Source organism: Myiozetetes cayanensis, unplaced genomic scaffold, assembly GCF_022539395.1.
Source record: "Myiozetetes cayanensis isolate MyiCay16 unplaced genomic scaffold, myiCay2020 scf22, whole genome shotgun sequence".
In the NCBI taxonomy this organism is placed as follows: domain Eukaryota; kingdom Metazoa; phylum Chordata; class Aves; order Passeriformes; family Tyrannidae; genus Myiozetetes; species Myiozetetes cayanensis.
Genome location: NW_026087434.1, coordinates 1,288,269 through 1,306,518, shown reverse-complemented (window position 1 = coordinate 1,306,518; position 18,250 = coordinate 1,288,269). Strand labels below are relative to the sequence as shown.

The 18,250-nt window shown below is 56.2% G+C and overlaps 2 protein-coding genes across 5 annotated transcripts; one reads left to right on the top strand and one right to left on the bottom strand.

Annotated features, from left to right (window-relative positions):
• Nucleotides 1-1,087: 1,087 nt before the first annotated feature.
• COG1 (component of oligomeric golgi complex 1) lies at nucleotides 1,088-10,108 on the top strand. 3 transcript variants are annotated; one of them, XM_050319216.1, is made up of 15 exons: nucleotides 1,119-1,420; nucleotides 2,049-2,293; nucleotides 2,868-3,049; nucleotides 3,425-3,595; nucleotides 3,674-3,827; nucleotides 4,287-4,497; nucleotides 4,638-5,420; nucleotides 5,674-5,820; nucleotides 6,697-6,858; nucleotides 7,134-7,261; nucleotides 7,756-7,864; nucleotides 8,329-8,438; nucleotides 8,528-8,603; nucleotides 8,971-9,027; nucleotides 9,942-10,108. In XM_050319216.1, the coding sequence occupies exons 1-14, from the start codon at nucleotides 1,163-1,165 to the stop codon at nucleotides 8,986-8,988; spliced, it is 2,754 nt and encodes a 917-aa protein (XP_050175173.1). In that variant the 5' UTR covers nucleotides 1,119-1,162; the 3' UTR covers nucleotides 8,989-9,027; nucleotides 9,942-10,108. The 3 variants fall into 3 exon arrangements, with proteins under 3 accessions (XP_050175174.1, XP_050175173.1, XP_050175172.1); XM_050319217.1 differs by lacking the exon at nucleotides 8,971-9,027 and having other exon boundaries at nucleotides 1,088-1,420; XM_050319215.1 differs by having other exon boundaries at nucleotides 8,971-10,108.
• On the bottom strand, nucleotides 8,690-18,245 carry FAM104A (family with sequence similarity 104 member A). Of its 2 annotated transcripts, XM_050319233.1 has the most exons (4): nucleotides 18,013-18,245; nucleotides 16,255-16,351; nucleotides 12,747-12,809; nucleotides 8,690-11,260 (listed from the first exon to the last, which is right to left on the bottom strand). In XM_050319233.1, exons 1-4 carry the CDS (start codon nucleotides 18,057-18,059, stop codon nucleotides 11,018-11,020), a joined length of 450 nt encoding a protein of 149 aa, XP_050175190.1. In that variant the 5' UTR covers nucleotides 18,060-18,245; the 3' UTR covers nucleotides 8,690-11,017. The 2 variants fall into 2 exon arrangements, with proteins under 2 accessions (XP_050175190.1, XP_050175189.1); XM_050319232.1 differs by lacking the exon at nucleotides 12,747-12,809 and having other exon boundaries at nucleotides 10,607-11,260; nucleotides 18,013-18,221.
• Nucleotides 18,246-18,250: the final 5 nt, after the last annotated feature.

The following is an 18,250-nucleotide window of genomic DNA, read 5'->3' as shown; positions in this document are numbered from 1 at the left end:
TGGAGAGCCAGAAGGTCCCCCCTGAGCCTCCTTTTCTCCAGGCTGAGCCCCCCCAGCTCCCTCAGCCCCTCCAGACCCTTCCCCAGCTCCGTTCCCTTCCCTGGACACCCAGACCAGGCACAAATCCTGGAGTCCCACCAAGAGACAGAAAAGGAACAACCAGTTCTTCCCCACACTGGTGTCCATGAAACATCACCACAAACAGCTCCTCAGGCTCAAGGGGGCTCAGAGAGAGCAGCTGGACAGGAGAAGCTTCTCTTCCCAGGGTGGCAACACCTCTGGGCTGGATTTGGTGAGATGAAGGTGTGTAAAGTGCTGGGGGATCGATCTGCTGGAGAACCCAGCCCTGGGAGGAGCGTGTGTGCTGGGAGAGGAGGAAAACGCACTGGTGTAAAGAGATGGACTCTGCCATAAACCAGAAGTTTATCAACTCCTACAGACTGAAATTTTATAAACTGAAAGTTTGTCTCTGAGCAGCTGCACAGCCCGGCAACATCAACACTTTCCTTGCAAATAAAACAAATAACTCCAAAACAAAAAAAAACCAAACTTGATTTTTTTTTTCTTCCCATCCTAACTTCCAACACCAAAGGGGTTTTTAAGGGATTTGAGCACAAGGAGACCACACAGCCTGGTTACTCCAGCATCTCCCATGGATCTGGATCCTCTCTCGCCCGGCTGGAAGGGACCTTAGAGGTCATCCAGTTCCAAACCCCTGCCCAGACCAGGTTGCTCCAAGCCCCGTGCATCCTGGATGGATTTTGGGGGGATATCCCGGCGCTCAGAGCAGGGCTGTTTGACCCCAAACGGCCTCTCCCGGGGTGCGCGGAGCGAGAGCGGCACCCGCAGGCCGCGGGGCCCTGCCCGTTTCCCGGGGAAACGGGCGAGAAAATAATTAAATAAATAAGCAGAGAAATAAATAAATAAACAAACAAACAAGGCGGTGTTTCCTGCCGCCCCGCGCGTCGCCATGGCAACGCGGCTCTGCCCGGCTCAAAGATGGCGGCGGTGCTGCCATGGCAACGGCGCCCGGGTGCGGCTCTGCCCGGCTCAAAGATGGCGGCCCCGCCCCGCCAGCGCGGCCCGGAAGAACCGGCCCCTTCCCGTGGCCAAGATGGCGGCGGCCCCGCCGGGCCCGGGCGGGCCGGGGGCGCTGGCGGCGATGGCGGCGCGGGGCGCCGATGCCGAGGCGCTGTTCGAGGCCCACACGGCGGCCGAGCTGCGGGCGGTGGAGCGGCGGCTGCGCGCCGGCATCGAGCAGAAGCGGGAGGAGCTGCGGCAGATGGTGGGCGAGCGCTACCGCGACCTCATCGAGGCGGCCGACACCATCGCCGAGATGCGGCGCAGCGCCGAGCGCCTGCTGGGCGCCGTGCGGGGGCTGCAGCGGGGCGGCTCGGCCCGGCCCGACCCCCCTCCCGCGGTGAGGGGCGACCCCAGGGCGACCACCGCCCCTTCTTGCCCTCCTCCATCACCCCTTGTTCTCCCCCTCTTATCACCCCTTGTTCTCCCCCTCTTATCATCCCTTGTTCTCCCCCTCCATCACCCCTTGTTCTCCCCCCCGCCCCTCCCTCTTCTCCCCCCTTTTTCCTCCCCTTCTTCCCCCCTCATCCCATTTCCTCCCCCTTTTCACCCCTTCATCCCCTCTTCTTCCACCCCCACACCTCATTTTGGGTCTCTTACCTAATTTTGAGGCCCCTGTCCCACTTTTGGGGTCCCTGACCTGTTTGGCGGTCCCTGTCCCATTTTGGGGGTCCATATTCCCACTTTTGGTATCCCTGCCCCATTTCTTGGGTCCCTGACCTGTTTGGGAGTCCCTGTCCCATTTCTGGGGTCCCTGACCTGTTTGGGGGTCCCTGACCCATTTTGGGGGTCCATATTCCCACTTTTGGTATCCCTGCCCCATTTCTTGGGTCTCTGACCTGTTTTGGGGTCCCTGTCCCATTTCTGGGGGTTCCTGTCCCATTTCTGGGGGTTCCTGTCCCATTTGAGGGTTCGTGTTCCCTCTTCTCCCCCCACCAACCACCCTTTTTTCCCCTCTCTCTCCCCAGGTGCAGCCCCCGGCCCAGCGCGGTTTCTACGGGGCTGCGGCTCAGCTGAAGCTGCTGCTGGAGGTGCCCGAGCAGGTCTGGGGGGCGGTGGAGGGGGGTCGGTACCTGCCGGCCGCCCGGCTGCACCTGCTGGGCGCCCACCTGCGCCGGCAGCTCCAGCTGGACGCCCCCCGCGCCCGCAGCAGCCCCGTCCTCGCCCGCTTCCCCATCCTGCTGCGCCAGGTGGCCGCCGCCAGCCACCTCAGGTGGGCTGGGAAGGGATGGGGTGGGAGGGAGAGAGGCCCTGGCACAGGATCCCAGAGGAGCTGTGGCTGCCCCAGCCCTGGGAGTGTCCAAGGCCGGGTTGGACGGGGTTTGGAGCAACCCTGGGGTAGTGGAAGGTGGGGGAATTCTTAACCTGTCCTGAGAAATCACCTGTGGGGCTTTAGGTACCTCTGCACCTGAATCCCACCCCCAGGATCCCACAGGAAAGCCACGTGCCCACTGGCAGCACCCCTGGGCTGTGCCAAGTGTCAGACTGGGGAGCACAACACTGCAGGAATGCCCCTGGAAAGCCAGCAGGCAGGGAAGGCCCAGCAAGCACATCATGGGGGGCTGCAGCTGACAGGGACCAGGCAGCTCTAAGGTCCCTCCCAACCCAAACCCTTCCATGAGCCTGAGACCACCTGTGGGACAAAAACACCTCACCCAGCCCCGTAACAGCCAGACAGCCCCACTTACACCTGGGAAGGTAGCACCCTGGCTCGGTGGTTGTCACATAACACGGGAATGTGTCAGTCAGACCCAGCCCTGGTGACCCCCACTCCGTTCCCTGGGCAGATCCACCATCCTGCAGCAGAGCAAGGCCCTGCTGCGGGCGCGGGCGGTGTCGGACCAGGCGGTGGCCGAGGCCCTGTGTGCCATCATGCTGCTGGAGGACAGCTCCCCACGCCAGGCCCTGGCTGACTTCCTGCTGGCCAGGAAAATGGCCATCCAGCAGCTGCTCAACCAGCCACACCACGGTCAGTGCCACGGGGGTGTGTCCTTGGGAGAGTCGGGGTGACCCTTCGCTTCACCCCCCTCGTGCCCCCAGAACGGGGGGGGTTATTCCCATATTATTCCCATAAATCTCCTGGTGGCAGGGACACAGCCATGTCCTGTCAATGCTGGCAGCATTTTGCCCCAGCAGCAAAAGACCTCCACAGTACATGAAAACTAGCAGATTCTCAGGGTCTTGAGCCAAGCCCACCTGTAATGGGGAAGGAGTTGGGCATGAGGCTGAGTCCTTCACCCTCCAGCCCTTCTTTGGAAGGTTTCTCCAGTTCAAAAGCCTTGGAACACGGTGCCACTCACACCTGCTGGAGGGGCTGCCTGGGCTCAGAGTGGTTTCCCTGCAGGTGCAGGTATCAAGGCTCAGGTGTGTTCCCTGATGGAGCTGCTCACCACCACCCTGTACCAGGCTCATGCTCTGTTCTACACCGTGCCTGAGGGGATGTCCCCGGACCCAGCCCTGCCCTGTGGATTGCTCTTCTCCACCCTGGAGAGCACCACAGGCCAGCACCCTGCAGGTGAGCACTGCCCCCGCCCCGGTGTGCAGGCAGGAGGGTGCTCTTGTGCTGGGCTGATCCCTGACCCTCTGCTTCCAGGGAGAGGGGGGGTCCTGGAGGAGGACTTGAAGCTGAGCAGCTGGTTCAAGTACCTGCCGGAGTCCGTGGTGGAATTCCAGCCAGCCCTGCGGACCCTGGCACACCCCATCAGCCAGGAGCACCTCAGGGAGACCCTGCAGCAGTGGATCAGCATGTGAGTGGCACAGGGGCCCCCTTTGCAGGGCTCTCCCGGGCTCTGTGTGACCCCTGGGCAGCACAGAGCAGCCCCAGATTCCCTGACCTCCTCCTCACCCCTCATCCTCAGTTAGACAGGCTGGAACACTGGGACACAACAGCCCTGCTGGGCTACACTGACTCGTCTGTACACACTCCCACAAACACCAGCAAACTAGCTCAGAGTAAATGGCAAGAAAATGCCTTATCTGGCTCCTGAACCAGCACCTTGTTTCTCCTCCTCCCTGGGGCTGTGTGGGGGAAGCCAGACCCCCTTTATGTAGTTGCCAGCTCCTCCCTATCCCAGCAGGCCATTTCCTGCCTCCCCTTAGCAGCCCTGTGCCATTATTTGGTGGAGCCACCTGGTTGGTCTCTGTGAGCTGCCTCCCCGCTCCTGGAGCGCTGTGCTCCCAGCCCAGTGGGGAAATGTTGCCTTCAGGTGCAGCGACGACATCAGGGCCGGTGTCAGCAGCCTGCTGGTGTACGTGAGGAGCATGAAGGGGCTGGCAGGGATCCGAGATGCCGTGTGGGAGCTGCTGTCCAGCGAGTCCGGCAGCCACAACTGGGAGGCCGTGTGCCGGCGGCTCCTGGACAGGCCCGTGTCCCTCTGGGAGGATCTGCTGCAGCAGCTCTTCCTGGACAGGCTACAGGTGGGTGCTGAGCTGCGGGGAGCCTTGCCCCGTGCCCCTCCTTGTCCCAGCCAGCCCAGAGTGGTGCCCGTCAGCAGCACTCGGGACGTGTCCAAGTGGCACATTTAAAGGTGCTTTCCCCCCTGCTGGTTCTGTTCCAGACTCTGACCAAAGAAGGGTTCGACTCCATCTCCAGCAGCTCCAAGCAGCTGCTCGCGTTAGCCTTGCAGGAACTGGAAGTCCAGCCGGGCAGCTCTGCCCTGAGCAAGCAGATCCAGCTGGAGCACAACGTGGCGCTGTTCCTGTGGTCGGAGGGCCCCGGGGACCTGCCTGCGGACGCGGCGTGGGTGAGCGTGGGGCAGCGCGGGCCCTTCGCCCGCAGCGGGCTGGCCATGAAGGCGCAGGCGCTCACGCCGTGCGTGCAGAGCTTCTGCTCGGCCCTGGACTCCAAGCTGAAGGCCAGGCTGGATGATCTCCTGTCCTACCTCCCCGCGGAGCCCTCGGTGCCCGCGGAGCCGGCGGCGCGGCCGCGCTCCGCCTTCGACCGCTTCGCCGACGCCGGCACCGTGCGGGGGCTGCTGCGCGACCACTGCGGCGCCTGCGTCCAGCACCTGCTGGGCTGCGTCAGGGAGGAGCTGCAGAGCGCCCAGGGCCTGCTGAGGGGGCAGCTGGGCCCCCCTGGCAGTGCCGGGCTCAGCGCCATCCTGTTCATGGCCAGGCTGTGCCAGGCCCTGCCCGAGCTGTGCCCCCACCTGCAGCGCTGTGTCCTGGGCCCGGCGGGCGGCGCGGACACGGCGCCCAAGGAGACGCGCTCCACCAAGAAGCTGGGGAAGGGGAAGGCCCAGGAAGTGACCCCCGAGCAGGCCAAGTGGCAGGGGCTGAAGGCAGAGCTCCTGCAGCAGAGCCTGTTGGCTTATCAGATCTGGAGCTCGGCTGTCACCAAAGTAAGGAGCTGTTTCTCTCCTCAGAGCTGATTCTGGTGTGGGAATTCCTTGGGGTCGGCACTGGCTGCCAAGAGCTCACCAGGCTGCTGGGAGAGGAGGGTGTGGCAGCTCAGAGGTGACTCCAGTGGGATGGTCTCCATGGGTTCCTTTGGGAGGTGTGGGGGATCTGGGGGTCAGGTGTGGTGGGATGTGTGTCCTTGGTCCCGGCAGAGCTGTCTGTCCTCTCACTGCGGCTTTTGGGTTTGTGCTCCAGAGTCTGGTTCAGGGCTTCACCCACACGCTGCTGCTGGACACGGCTGGTTCTGTCCTGGCCACAGCCACCAGCTGGGATGAAATTGAAATCCAGGAGGAAACTGAGTCCGGGAGCAGCGTAACGTCAAAGATCCGGCTGCCCGTGCAGGTACGAGGAACAGGCTGGGGGGAGGAGAGCACTGGGTTCCACAGCACGTGCTGCCCTGCTGGGGAGCTGTTTGGTGTCATGAGCAGAGGACAAACACTCTCTGGTGCTCTTTGGGATACTCACCTCGTAAGGACAGAGGTCACAGGAAGGAAATAGATCGTTGTTGCTGTTTATTCCAATGAGTGAGACTGGCCCAGGTCCTGGAAAACTGAGCCAGGGAAGAACTTGGGCCTGGTTTAAACACAGAGGTCCCAGGAGAGAGATTTCATGGAAATTGCATGCCCTGAAGGCCAGGGCTGCAGCAGTGGGATGGTGAAATCCTAAGGGAACCGAGTGTGTGGTTTTCCATAGGTGTGGAGGTGGTGCAGGGAGAACACTCACAGGGACAAAACAGGTGGCAGTCAGGAGGGGGAGGAGGGCTGGGCCAGGCCAGGAGAGAGTTCTGTGTTTGCACAGCACAGGAGGGGCTGGGCATGGCAATGGTTTTGTGTAGTGAACCTTATCCAGTGAATTTTATTGATTGTGAGGGGAAAAGCAGCAGGATGAGAGCCTGGGATGGAGACAAAGAGCAAGGGAGAAACAACCCTGAGGAGCAAGTGATCAGAGCAGGCTCAGTGGTGACAGGCACAAGAAGCAATTCTGTTCTCACCACACCCAAGTCCCACCTCTGGTGGGACTCTGAGGGCTGCTGGAACCCAAAATCCGGGGTGTCAGTAAATCAAACCCCAGGAGATGCCTGAGCCAAGCTGTGGGGACAAAGCTTCATGGCTGCTGAGGAAGCAGGAAGCTCCCACCACCCAGCTGAAGGGATGGGGTGCTGGTAAAGCAAACAGAGCTCCCAGACCACGTGGAAGTAAACACTGTTCTCCTCCACAGCCCTCCTGGCATGTGCAGTGCCTCCTGTTCAGCCTGTGCCAGGAGGTGAACCGGGTGGGTGGCCACACTCTTCCCAAGGTGACCCTGCAGGAGCTGCTGAGGACCTGCATGGCAGAGGTGCTCGCTGCCTACGAGAAGCTCATGGAACAGAAGCAGGAGAAGGTTCGTGGGTGGGATCTGCAGGGGGTGTGGGATGGCAGGGTGGCTGGGAATGCAGGGATGCAAATGCTGCTGTCCCTTGGAACAGAGTGTCTGTCCATGAGAGCTGGAAAGGGGACACTCAAACACCCAAAGCTGAGGCAGCAGGGGATCAGACACCACATTTCACACTCACAGTGGCTCGGTTCGGTTGGTTGGGGCTGGTGTTTTGAAATGTTCCCCTTGGACAGCCCTCTCTGTGCAAGGGAAGGGCCCCATGGCTGCCTGTCCTGTTTCAGAAGGTGGACACCTTCCCCCTGACCCAGACCAGAGCTCTGCAGTTGCTCTACGACCTGCGGTACCTCAGTATCATCCTGACGGCCAAGGGTGAGGAGGGGAAGCCCGGCAGGATCAAGCAGGACTCTGGGTGAGGTGCAGTTCTGGGGCTCAGATCCTTCAGGAGAAGGTTGTGGGGCCCTACAACAATCACAGGATTCGGGCAGTGCAGGCTCCAAGCTCTGACACTGCACCAACACTAAGCTCACCCTTAAAATAGGGGAGGGCTGGGACTCTGTGGCCAGGAGCTGAGGCAGCACGGTTGGTCCTCTCTCCTTGTGCACACGCTGTGTCCATGGGACACCAGGGACACCCTCAGAGGATACCCTGCAGAGACCTGTTAAAGCCTCCTGTGTGCTCCAGTCTGAGGCATCTTTCAGAGGAACAGGGAGGAAGTTCCTCTGCCACAGCAGCTGCTGTGGGTTGTGTAAGAGCTGCAAACCCTTCAGGCAGCTGCTGTTCTGCTGAGTAATTCCCGTTCTGCTCTGTCACCTCAGCGAGGAAATCCTGGGCTGCTTCAGAGGTGGCACCAGCAGCTGTCAGCAGGATGTCACTCCTGACAGGGCCCCTCTGCTCTGCTTGCAGGATTGAGAAGGTGATTGACTTCCTGGAGGGACACATCGATCCCTTCGACTTGGACGTTTTCACTCCACACCTGAACAGCAACTTGAACCGCCTGGTCCAGAGAACCTCCGTAAGGAAAAGGGCTGGATCAGGAAGCAAGGGCTGCAAAATGCCTTTCTAGAAGGGCAGCTGGGGTTGGCTTTAAACTGCTTAATGCCTAAAGATAACCACTGGCACTTCCTTGGAAATGGGAAGAGTATTTAATGCCAGCTGAAGATAAGAGGAGCTGGCTGAGCCGGCTGTGCCGCGTCACCGTGCATGGAGTTGGCTCAACTTTATCTAACAGGATTCACTGGAGCCTGTGCAATACTAAGTGGCTTAAGTAGTGCTGAAACAGGCCTGGAATTCAACTGTGGCAATAATTAAAAGCAGGAGTTAGAGGGGGAAGGGAGACACTTCATGTTCAATTGTAATGCCAGTGGTTTGCCAGTGGACTCACCGTGATCAGCTCTGCAGGGCCCTCAAATTCAAACAGCTCCGCGTGCCTTCCAGGTTCTCTTCCCCAAATTCAAACAGCTCCTTCCTGCCTTCCAGGTTCTCTTTGGCTTGCTGACGGGGACAGAGAACCAGTACACGAGCCGGAGCGGGGCACTGAGCTCCCAGGAGCTGCACAACATCCTGCCCTTGGCATCCAGCCAGATCAGGTGAGGCACTGGGCTCTCCCAGGCATTCCTGTCTCTGGGGGAGCAGGTCTGGAATCGCTGCTTCCCGTGTTTCTTCCTTCCACCTCAAGGTTTGGACTCCTGCCGCTGAGTATGTCGAGCTCACGGAAGAGCAAGTCCACTGCCAGGAGCACGGAGCGAGTCCAGGTTGGTACAGCTGGGCCCTACAAATAGGAATATTTTGCCAGTACAACACTCGAGCTTGTGGGGAAAGAAAGAAGGTAGACAAAGAGTTAATATTTCACCTGATTTTTATTTTCAGTAAAATGAGAGAATCAGTATGGCAACACAGCAGGAGATGGGTTGGATTTCCCCACGACCCTCAAAAGCACCCCCTTTGCCCCTGTATTTTTGGGCCACTGCTCTGTGGCAAACCAGGCAGTAACCACCCTGAAACGCAGTGAGGATTTACACAGCCGAGGCATTTCGAGGGCAGTGCATCAAGGACAGTTCAGTGAGGAGGGGCTGTGAGAAGGGCTGAAGGACAGTGGCTAATGACTGAACTCCTTTGCAGTGGGACGCTGCCCTCTAACCCCGAGGAGCCCGGCCCGGTACCTCAGCCTGTGTGAGGGTGTGTGCTGCTCTCGCAGAGGCTCCGCTCTGTCCTGTGGCTGAGCTGTAGCAGACAAGCCTTGTGTTGCTACGTTTCCCCCAGTTTAAAATATCTGCTCAGACGGGAGCTCTGTGTGCTGAGTGAGAGACAAGGAATACTCACTGCTGTGGGAAGCAGGAATTTCCTTTAGTTATTACCAACCCAATAATCCATCTATGGTGGTCTTGGCAAGTGGGCCAAGTGGGTGAGTCTTGACAAGAGTCAGGACAGGAGTTAAAGATCTGGTTTTATCACATGAGATGATGTTCAATTCATTCTGCAACTCTCCTTTCTCAGAACCATTCAGGACCAGACACAGCATAAGGGTGGTTTAAAAGCCCAAAGCTTCCCAGTAAAGGTACTCCTTACCTCTCACACCTCAGCTGGAGTGGAGCATAGAAGTGTGCAGTGATGTGTGGCTCTCTCCTGTCACTCCTCTCACCTGTATCCTGTGCCAGCCACCCTTCTCCAAATCCCTGACAGCTGCCTGTTCCCTCTTCAATGCTAAATCACTCCTGCAGAGGTTCAAATCTATAGTTCTCCACGATGAGCTCTCTGCAAGGGCAACAGCCGTGCTTCTACCACGCTGTTATCCTTTGCTCTGAGGGCAGCAGCCCCTTCCCTGCAACTCAGAGTGTTGATGTGGGGTTTGTTGAGCACTCAGTGCCACCTGCCAAGTTCCCTGGCTGCTAACAACAGCCAGGTGCTGCTGTCCCTGTGTCTGTCTGTCACTAACCCCCAGCAGCAACACCACGCCGGTCGCGGGTCAGGTTGCCTGGGAAGAGCTGTTCCTGCTGTGGGCTACGCCTTGCAGCTCCTGTGGCTGAGGGTCTGGAGCAAGTCCCAGGTTTGCTGTAACAGTTATAGTCACTTCTGTGTTTAAAAACTGCCAGGTTGCAGCTCCTGTGCTCCCCAGAGAAGATGAGGCCTCCCGCCCGGGCTCCCTGTTCAGGCAGCTCGTCACCGAGGACGAGGACACGGCGGCGCCTTCTCTCTTCAAGCTGGGCTGGCTCTCGGGCATGACCAAGTGAGGCAGCAGCAAATAAAACGCTGGGCTGTGTGTCTGTCTCCTCTGAGATCCCTTTGTCCCCTGGGCAGGGCCAGTGACACCTCCAGGATTGTCAGTGCTTCCCATCCTCGGCCGGGCGCAGCTCGGGATTGTCCTTGTCCCCTGGCTGCTGGAGCAGAGGGGGAGCTGCTCCTTCACCTCCTGTTCTTACATGGTTAACCTTAAAGTCAAATTAAAGAAAAAAAAGAAATCCCCAAACAACCTACACACTAAGAGAAAACAAAACATTTCACAGCTAGAAACGGGTGCTGGAGCAGGGCAAGACTCCTGTGTCCTTCAGGCCCCATGACCCTGCTCTGAGTGGCCCCAGTAGGACCTGCACAAGCTCTCCTGGGTCTAATTTCACATTTTCTTTCCAGTCCTGCAGCAGTGAAGCTCATGTGAGAGAACACTCCTCACACAGCTGCCCAGGCCTAAGGACCTGCAGTCACTGCTCCTATTCTTACTGCTCTTACTAACTCTAAATGCTCAAAAAATTATGTTGCCAAATCATTTTTTAACTAGTTTATTGAAATTAAAAAAGACTTATAAAACTGAAGAGGAACGCTTAAGAGAACTTTACAGAAAGCAACAACTTGCTAACAAACAGATTAGGCAGTCGATTGGAATTGGACAGTTTGCAATCCTATAACACACAATGTGGACTCCTCAGTCTCCTCTTGCCACGCACTTTAGAACCACCCCAAAAAGAATCCTATAAAAATTGCTTCAAAGCCCCTTTTGCATTGCAATAGTGCAGCAAACCACAAGTAAACAATCTCCTGTTAACCTGTTATTTCAAATATAGACTGAAAAGGCAACAGGCAGTTTTGTGCAATTCCATGTTAACAAACTTTGAAGTTGAAATATCAAATCTACACAGTGCTGTCCCTTCACAGAAGGCAGGGAGCTGCTGGGTCATCATGTAGGGAGGCGTCCCCGGCTCTGTAGGCTGTGGAAGTGGGCTTCCTTCAGGATCTGGTTGATGTGGAAGTAAGGACCTTGGCTTAGTGCAGACTGCTCGTGGAAGGGCTGGGAGGAGACAGGGCTGGATCCCGCAATGCTGGGGTTGAGGCTGGACTCTGCACCACACGCTCTGTCGGGGCTGTTGATGCTGCTGCTGCTACAGCTGCTGCTGCTGCTGCCGCTGTCGCTGCTGGAGGACTGGGACACACAGAGGGTGGACAGCAACATCAGACACTCCTGTCCTGCCCTCGACCCAGGTAAAACACCCTTCATGCTAAACCCCCCCTCCAGCCTGTCAGCCCGATGGACTCAAGGAAATCCAGCTGGCACCAGGAGGTGGTTGTTGCCAACACAAGTGTCCCAGAGCTGAGGGGACAATCCTTCACCCAGGGTCTGCCGACCTCCAGGATGTTGGATTTCAGTCTTTCTGGTTTAAACCCATCAGCTCTGCCCCCAAACCCACGTTAGCACCAGTGAAGTTTGCTGGATTAATCCGAGAATTGGAAAATAAAGAACATTCCCAGGGAGCTGCACGTGTCAGTACAGGCAGGCAGGGCAGGGGGGAGTTGGGCACTGCTGTTCTAGCAGAGGTTTTAGGGGAGCATCATGCAAAGCGTTTTCCTACAAGTCAACCCTTCTACAGTGAGATCTGAAGCATCCAAAGCAAGAAGCTGTTAAAAACAGATGCACCACAACACCCATTTTAAGTCTTTGAACACCCTGACAGAAATACAAGTACTCTTCTCCCAGCTGAGTACTGGGATGGCAGTGAGAACTGGTAGTGTCCCATAACAATTCCGTAACAATTCACTGGACATGACAGTAAAAGAGCAAAGGCCACTGAAAAATTCCACGTGCAGCAGAGAGAACTCAGGATATGGCTCCCAGAGAGGCCAAGGCTCATTTGCCAGCATTCAGGAGAACGTGGGAATGGCTGGAAGAGCATTAGCCATCGTTCCCAGGGATTCAAAGACATCAAACTGTTCGGCTCACACCATTTTAAGGGCTGCTAAGGAAAGGTTCCAGCAGCTGAAATATTACTGTGTGATGAGATGGTCAGGACCTGCAAATATTTGGGTGAGTCATTTAGTGAGTGGCTACTGTGCCATCCCATAAGTAAATTCACAAAAGCATCCAGAGTAAGTGAGAGCAGCTAAAAACCCCACGTTTTTGTAAGTATTGAGCCACAGAGGTCGTAGCTTTGTAGCCACAGCAGAGGAGGACGAATTTCAAGAAGTCCCCAGTGATTTTTCCAGTCAGCCCCACATCCAGAAGGAGGCAATCTGAGGAATGGTGCAAACTGCACCTGACGTGTGTCCAAGGCCCAGGAAGGCACCGTGGATGTTTGGGGTGGACCACAGCCCTGGTACTGACCCACGATCCACCACGACCATCCAGCCCTACCAGATCCCCCTGCTTTGCTAAGCACCAAAAATGCTTCAGCTCTGATGGAGCACAGCAAGCCAAGCCAGGGAAGCCGGGGAGACCCAGGGGGAGTCATTCCCGAGGATGGAACTACAGGAGCAACCAGCTCCTCCTCCTAAAGCTGCCAAGTCTAGAGAGGGAGAGAGCCCTGGCAGGGCAGCAGGAGCCAGGAATGGCGCTGGCCACCCTCTTGCACAGCAGCACAGAGAGGGACACTCGATGCTGAGGGGAGTCACAGCAGCCTTGGAGAGAAACCCACCGCACAGGACACTTTGTTTCCTTTTAGTCTGCCTTCCTTACTGAGTTTCGTTACAGCCACCTTCTGCAAATCAAGGTAGAAAGCCAAATGAGAACCCAGCGTCACCCACTGCTCCCGATTCGCAGCTCAACAAACAATTTCCAGCTGTTAGGAACCATTATTTTGTGCATATCTGGGTTTTTCAAAGCTGGCAGTGTGTCCTGGGACGTGCTTCTTGCCCCTAAGGCTGTTGACAGGTGTGGCCTGTCAGACCCTCTTTATTTCCAGTTCTCTAATGCAAAAATTCACTAGCACCAGCACCCCTTTACCACTGCCCCAGTCCCATGGAAGACCTACCATTTCCCCAGGCTGTGGTGCACTTTCTGTTACGCATTTGGACTACAATTAGACAAGAAAAGAATCCTTAAAGTCATCATGTCAGCAACGACAGGCATCTACAACAAAGCTTTAAAAGGGCAGAGGGGAGCAGCCCAGTGAAATCTGGGGACACTTTAACTATCAAAAGGGCATCTTCAAGGTCTACTGGACTCATTAACCCTTAACATCCCTCTGAGTAGCTACACAGGTTTCATTTCCAAACAGACATCCTGTTAAATGCACTAACGTGCAGATCTGTGACAGAGCATCCTGGTCCCTCCTGGCAGGAACTGCAGGAACAGCCACTCAGCCCCTGCTGCTCTCAGAGTCTCCCAAGGTGAGTTTAACAGAGACATGATCCAGTTTTCAGTTAGGATTTTGGACCAGCCCTTCCCTCAGTAGAGGGGGACACGATTTGATTTGAGCAGGAACTGCTGCCATGGGCTGATAACCCAGCGGTGTTTCCGAGCACTGGGGAACCCTCACAGCAGCCAGGACAAAGAGGAACCACGAGGAATTCGGGTTTACAGAAGTTATTCAGGAAGGAAGGAGTTAGCCAGAACACCCTGAGCCGCTTCCTTCCCAGGGAAAATCAGGGCAAAGGGTTTTTCACCGGTGATTCCTCAGGTCCTTCAACTCCTCCTGACTCGCTGTAGGGGCCAGCAATGAATTTCTAACCAGATACAGGGAAAATAGCCCAGCTGATCTCCTGGAAAAGGGAGGACAGGCTGGACAGGAAGGGAGATTCTATGGCAAAGGCTCTGCCTCGCTAATGTTTAACACTGGCCGTGGTTCCAGTGCAGTGTTTGCCCTGTGTCAGTCCATGCACTGAACTCCAGAGGTTTCCTGTCCCCGCAGGAAGTCTGTCACCTGGCAGTGGCTTCTTCAGCAGAGGCAGGGATGGCACATCCTTACAGCAATTTGCCAAGAAGCAGCACTGATAAGAGACTGAAGAAAATCCCGGTTTCCCTCCTGCAAAAATCAGAGTCAGGGGTGCTGCCTGTCCTGGATGAAAGGACAATCCAGTGGGAGAAAACAGCAAAGCCTTTGGAATCAGATCTAGCTCAGGTGAGCAGCAGGATTCAAAGTGAGGGTCACACGTTTCTCCCTCACACACTTTCCAGTTCAACATCCTAAAGCCAGCCAGGAATTTTAATCATCAAGAGGTGTCTTTGCAAACAGCAAAGTATCAGGAAACCAAATAGGAGTGCTACAACTGGCTGAGACCTTCCAAGCGACACCAATCGGAAGCACTCGTGCACAATGAGCACGAGGATTTCTCCCTTTGGCACAGGAAGTCCTTCACAAACATTCAAATAATACTGATTTAATCTCGTGGCTTGAATTTCTGGGCATGCTCAGTTCTGTGATCCAGCGAGAAAACAAGGGGAAAAAAAAAAAAAAAAGAGAAAAAGCTCTATTCATCAGGAGACAACATTGTGAGTGCTGTTCCCTGGACAGAGGGGACGGTGGCGTTGGGAAAGCTGTGAGTGTCCAGCGGGCACATTCCTCAGCAGTGAGAGCTTCCCCTGCCTCACACCAGGCTTTCATGTGTTAAACCCAGGCTTTTCCAAGGCAAGAGCATGCAAGAAGCACAGTCTCTGTTAGCCTGAGCAGTGACCTTGCCCTGGGTCAGCCATGCCCGTGCTGTTCCCTTCCAGCACCCAAACAACCAGCACAGGGTTAAGGTCACCCCTCCCGTGTGGCCACAAAACCACTGCCAGTCCTGCTTCCCGTGGCTCTGCCCAAACACCAGGTGTTTACACGACAAGCAAAGGTGCTTCTGCCACTCACCATCCAGGTTTTTCCTGATATCCTTAATTTCCATTACTCCCACTTCAATCCCTCGTTCCACACTAAATTCTTCCTCCTCCCGCCACAAAGCTCCTTTAGCCTTTAACTACTCTACACACACGGAGGGGTTTGACCTGTTGGACAAGTGATTCGGTGTCAGATGGCAACAAACTAGCGATGGTTCTCCCCCTCACACCCGAAAATGCAAAGTCTCGCCGGTGGAGAAACAGCAACACACGATCCAGGACAGGCTCAACCCCAGCAAATCCCTTCATGATGAACATCAGCTCTTAAACCCCTTCCCAGCAGTGTCACTACCACACCAGCTACCTGTACAGGTGACCAGGTTAAAAGAGCCTCCCTCACAACAGGAATGTGAAAGAACAGTTAATAGTTCAATAGAACTGCAATAATTCAGTTAATTCAGTGATAATTCAGACTGTAATTACTCGTTACCCCTTCAAAGTGAGAATGCTGTACAAAAACAAGGGTGTTTCAAAAACCTTAAGAGAAATTAATTTCATTAACTTCCCTGGGCACAGGCCAGGAGGGAGCCTCTGCTCTTCACCCCCTTTTCCATGAGTGTTTTGCAACAGGAGGACATTGCTCAGCAGAAATGCTCACAGTGGATTCTGAGGTGAGTCATACAGGCAACAACTCAGGAAACCTGGCAGCAGTTGGGAAATCAGCATTTTTTTAAAGAAAATATACCTCCCTGCTCACACACTGCACCAAGACAACACCTGTCTGGCGAGGGGTAAGAAGACAAGAGACAGTTTATCCCATGTCCACCAATAAACCACGTGGAAAATACGAGTGAAAACCAAACTGAGTCCAAATGTTTTGGCTGTGAACAAGCATGTTTTGCTTAAATCTGACCAGCTCCAGCAGAGTGTTTTTTAAACACCAGGTAAGCACTGGTTGGATTTGATTTTTTTTTTTTTAACTTTCTACTACATACAATCACCTAAATATAAGTAAATGCAAAGTTGGAGAGCGGGTCAGGCAAAGTGACCGCACACACTTGTAATCCACCCTCACCATCAGCTCAGCTCTGGACACAACTCATCTCACACAGCAAAAACCAGACATGGCATGAATTATTTCCTCGTGTCTTCACCTGCATTTGACATTTATTCCCAGAGATATTCAGGCCAGGGGTAGCCAGGTTCACTGGAAACATGCTGATTTCCAAACCGCCTTTGGCAGATTCCGATCCCCGACGTCACCAAGTCAGCCCTCCCGACCTCACACACAACGCTGAGAAATAAAAGTGTTTTTATGACTGCTCCCCATGGAAATATCCACAGGATACTCAGTGAGAAAGGAAACTGCTTTTGCCTGGGAAGGCTCTCACCTCAGTGTCCCACGAGTCCTGCAGGACAGAATTCCTGGTGCTACGTTTTGTCTGGGGGACGTGACCATCCTCTTCATTGCCATTCCTTCTCCTCTTCCTGAGGGAAAATTCGGGGAGAATGGGAGAAAATAAATTATCAGCCGCCTGATATACCTTCTGATTTGTTCTCTGAAGGCACCTCTACCAAAAAAAAAAAAACAGGGAAGTTTGGTAAATTAATGAAGGATGCATCCAAGCCCCTGGGGTGCTGTGGACTCCCATGTTGTCCTTTTAGCTGCTGTTGGAGGGGAGAAAAAAGGATCCTATTTCTCCCAAGAAATCACTTTAAGGGACATGGACTCGCATTAAAACCACCTTTCTAAATAAACACAATGAACAATTCTCAGCCTTGCACATCCAAAAATAATCCTGGGGCCTGGAGTGACACCCGGGAACGGGATGAGTGGCAGTGAGCACATTTCAGCAAGCACCCAATTAATTCAGGCTGCTCACGTGAGCCTGCACTCAGCACCCACGACTCCTTGAGTCTCTCCACTCTGGCAGCATCTGAAGTCAAGTCACGTTCCTGAGCAACGTTATTTTCCGTGCAAAAATTGAGTTTCGTGAGGAAACACCCCATGGAAAAGAAACCCTTCCCTGTTTCTGGTGGATCTGTGCCCTCCCGTGACAGCCTGCACTGCCTGGCCTGATCAGTAAGAGCTTTGACACACCAACAGCCTAATTTTTATCCAGATCTTTGCAGGCATCAGAGCAAAAGGGGGGTCTGAAGGAGGGTAATGGGATGGGGGTGGTGCTGATATTCCCACATTAGAGACAATCCAGGGAAGACCTCAAAGGCCAGGCTGGACAGGGCTTGGAGCAGCCTGGGCCAGTGGAAGGTGCCTCCCAAGCCAACCCATTCCATGGATCTGTGACATCAACACGGCAGCATCCCAGAATTCCCGTCCCCCGTGCCCGCAGAATTTTAATGCCGACATCAAAGGCTCCTTCCCTCCGTGCAAACACGACAAGTCACCCGGGATCTCAGCACCACCCAGAGCGCAGGATGGAGCTCTGCTGCTGCCTAAAATTAATCCGTGCTCGAAATGAGTCAAAACAGGCTCGGGGGAGGTATTTTTAGCCGGAGCTTTTCTCGCAGACAGCACACTCAGCTGCGGGATCCGGCCCACGCCCACAGCCCAGAGCTCCCCCACCCCGGGGCCACAGGCACCAAACGCTGTCCAGCGGCTGCCCCCTCTCCCGGCACCACTTTCCGTGGAAGGGACACGGTTGTGCTGCCTCTGGATCCCTCTTTCCCTCAACCCCTCCAGGGCAGGTCGGACGGGGCTTGGAGCAACCTGCTCCGGGGAAGGTGTCCCTGCCCACGGCAGGGGTGGGACTGGATGGGCTTCAAGGTCCTTCCAGCCCAAACCATTCCACGACCCCGCCGCCCTGGGCACCCACGGCCCGTGGGCCCTCTGCTTTCTCCCTTCCCCACCGACCCCATAAACATCCCCCCCGAGCCCCTCGCACCCTCGGCATCCCCTACGCCCCTTCGGCCTCCCGATCGCACCCAACACCCCCCACCCAGACCTGCACTCCCCCAGCCCCACTTCAACCCTCCCGGCGCCCCGGGGGCCGCTCCCCGCTCTCCCCTCTGCACCCCCGCCTCAACCCACCCCTCCGCCGCCCCCCGGCCCTCCCGGTGCGGAGCCCTCGGGGCTGTTCTGGAGGGTCCCTCGCCCCTCCCCGCCCTCAGGCCGCGCTCCCTTCGCCCACCTCTGTCTGGCTCCGCGCTCGCTCGGCAGCGGCTGCCGGCAGCTCATGGCGGCGCGGGGGCCGCGAGGGGGGCGAGCGGGGTCCCTGGGGGTCCCGGGGGTCTCTCAGGGCTGGGGGGGCAGCGCGGCCCGGCCCGGCCCCGCCGCCGCTTCCGCCGCCTCGCCCCCGTGACGTCACAGCGCGGGGACGGGGGCGGGGACGCGCCTTTGTGACGTCACGGCCGCGCGCCGGCCCCGGG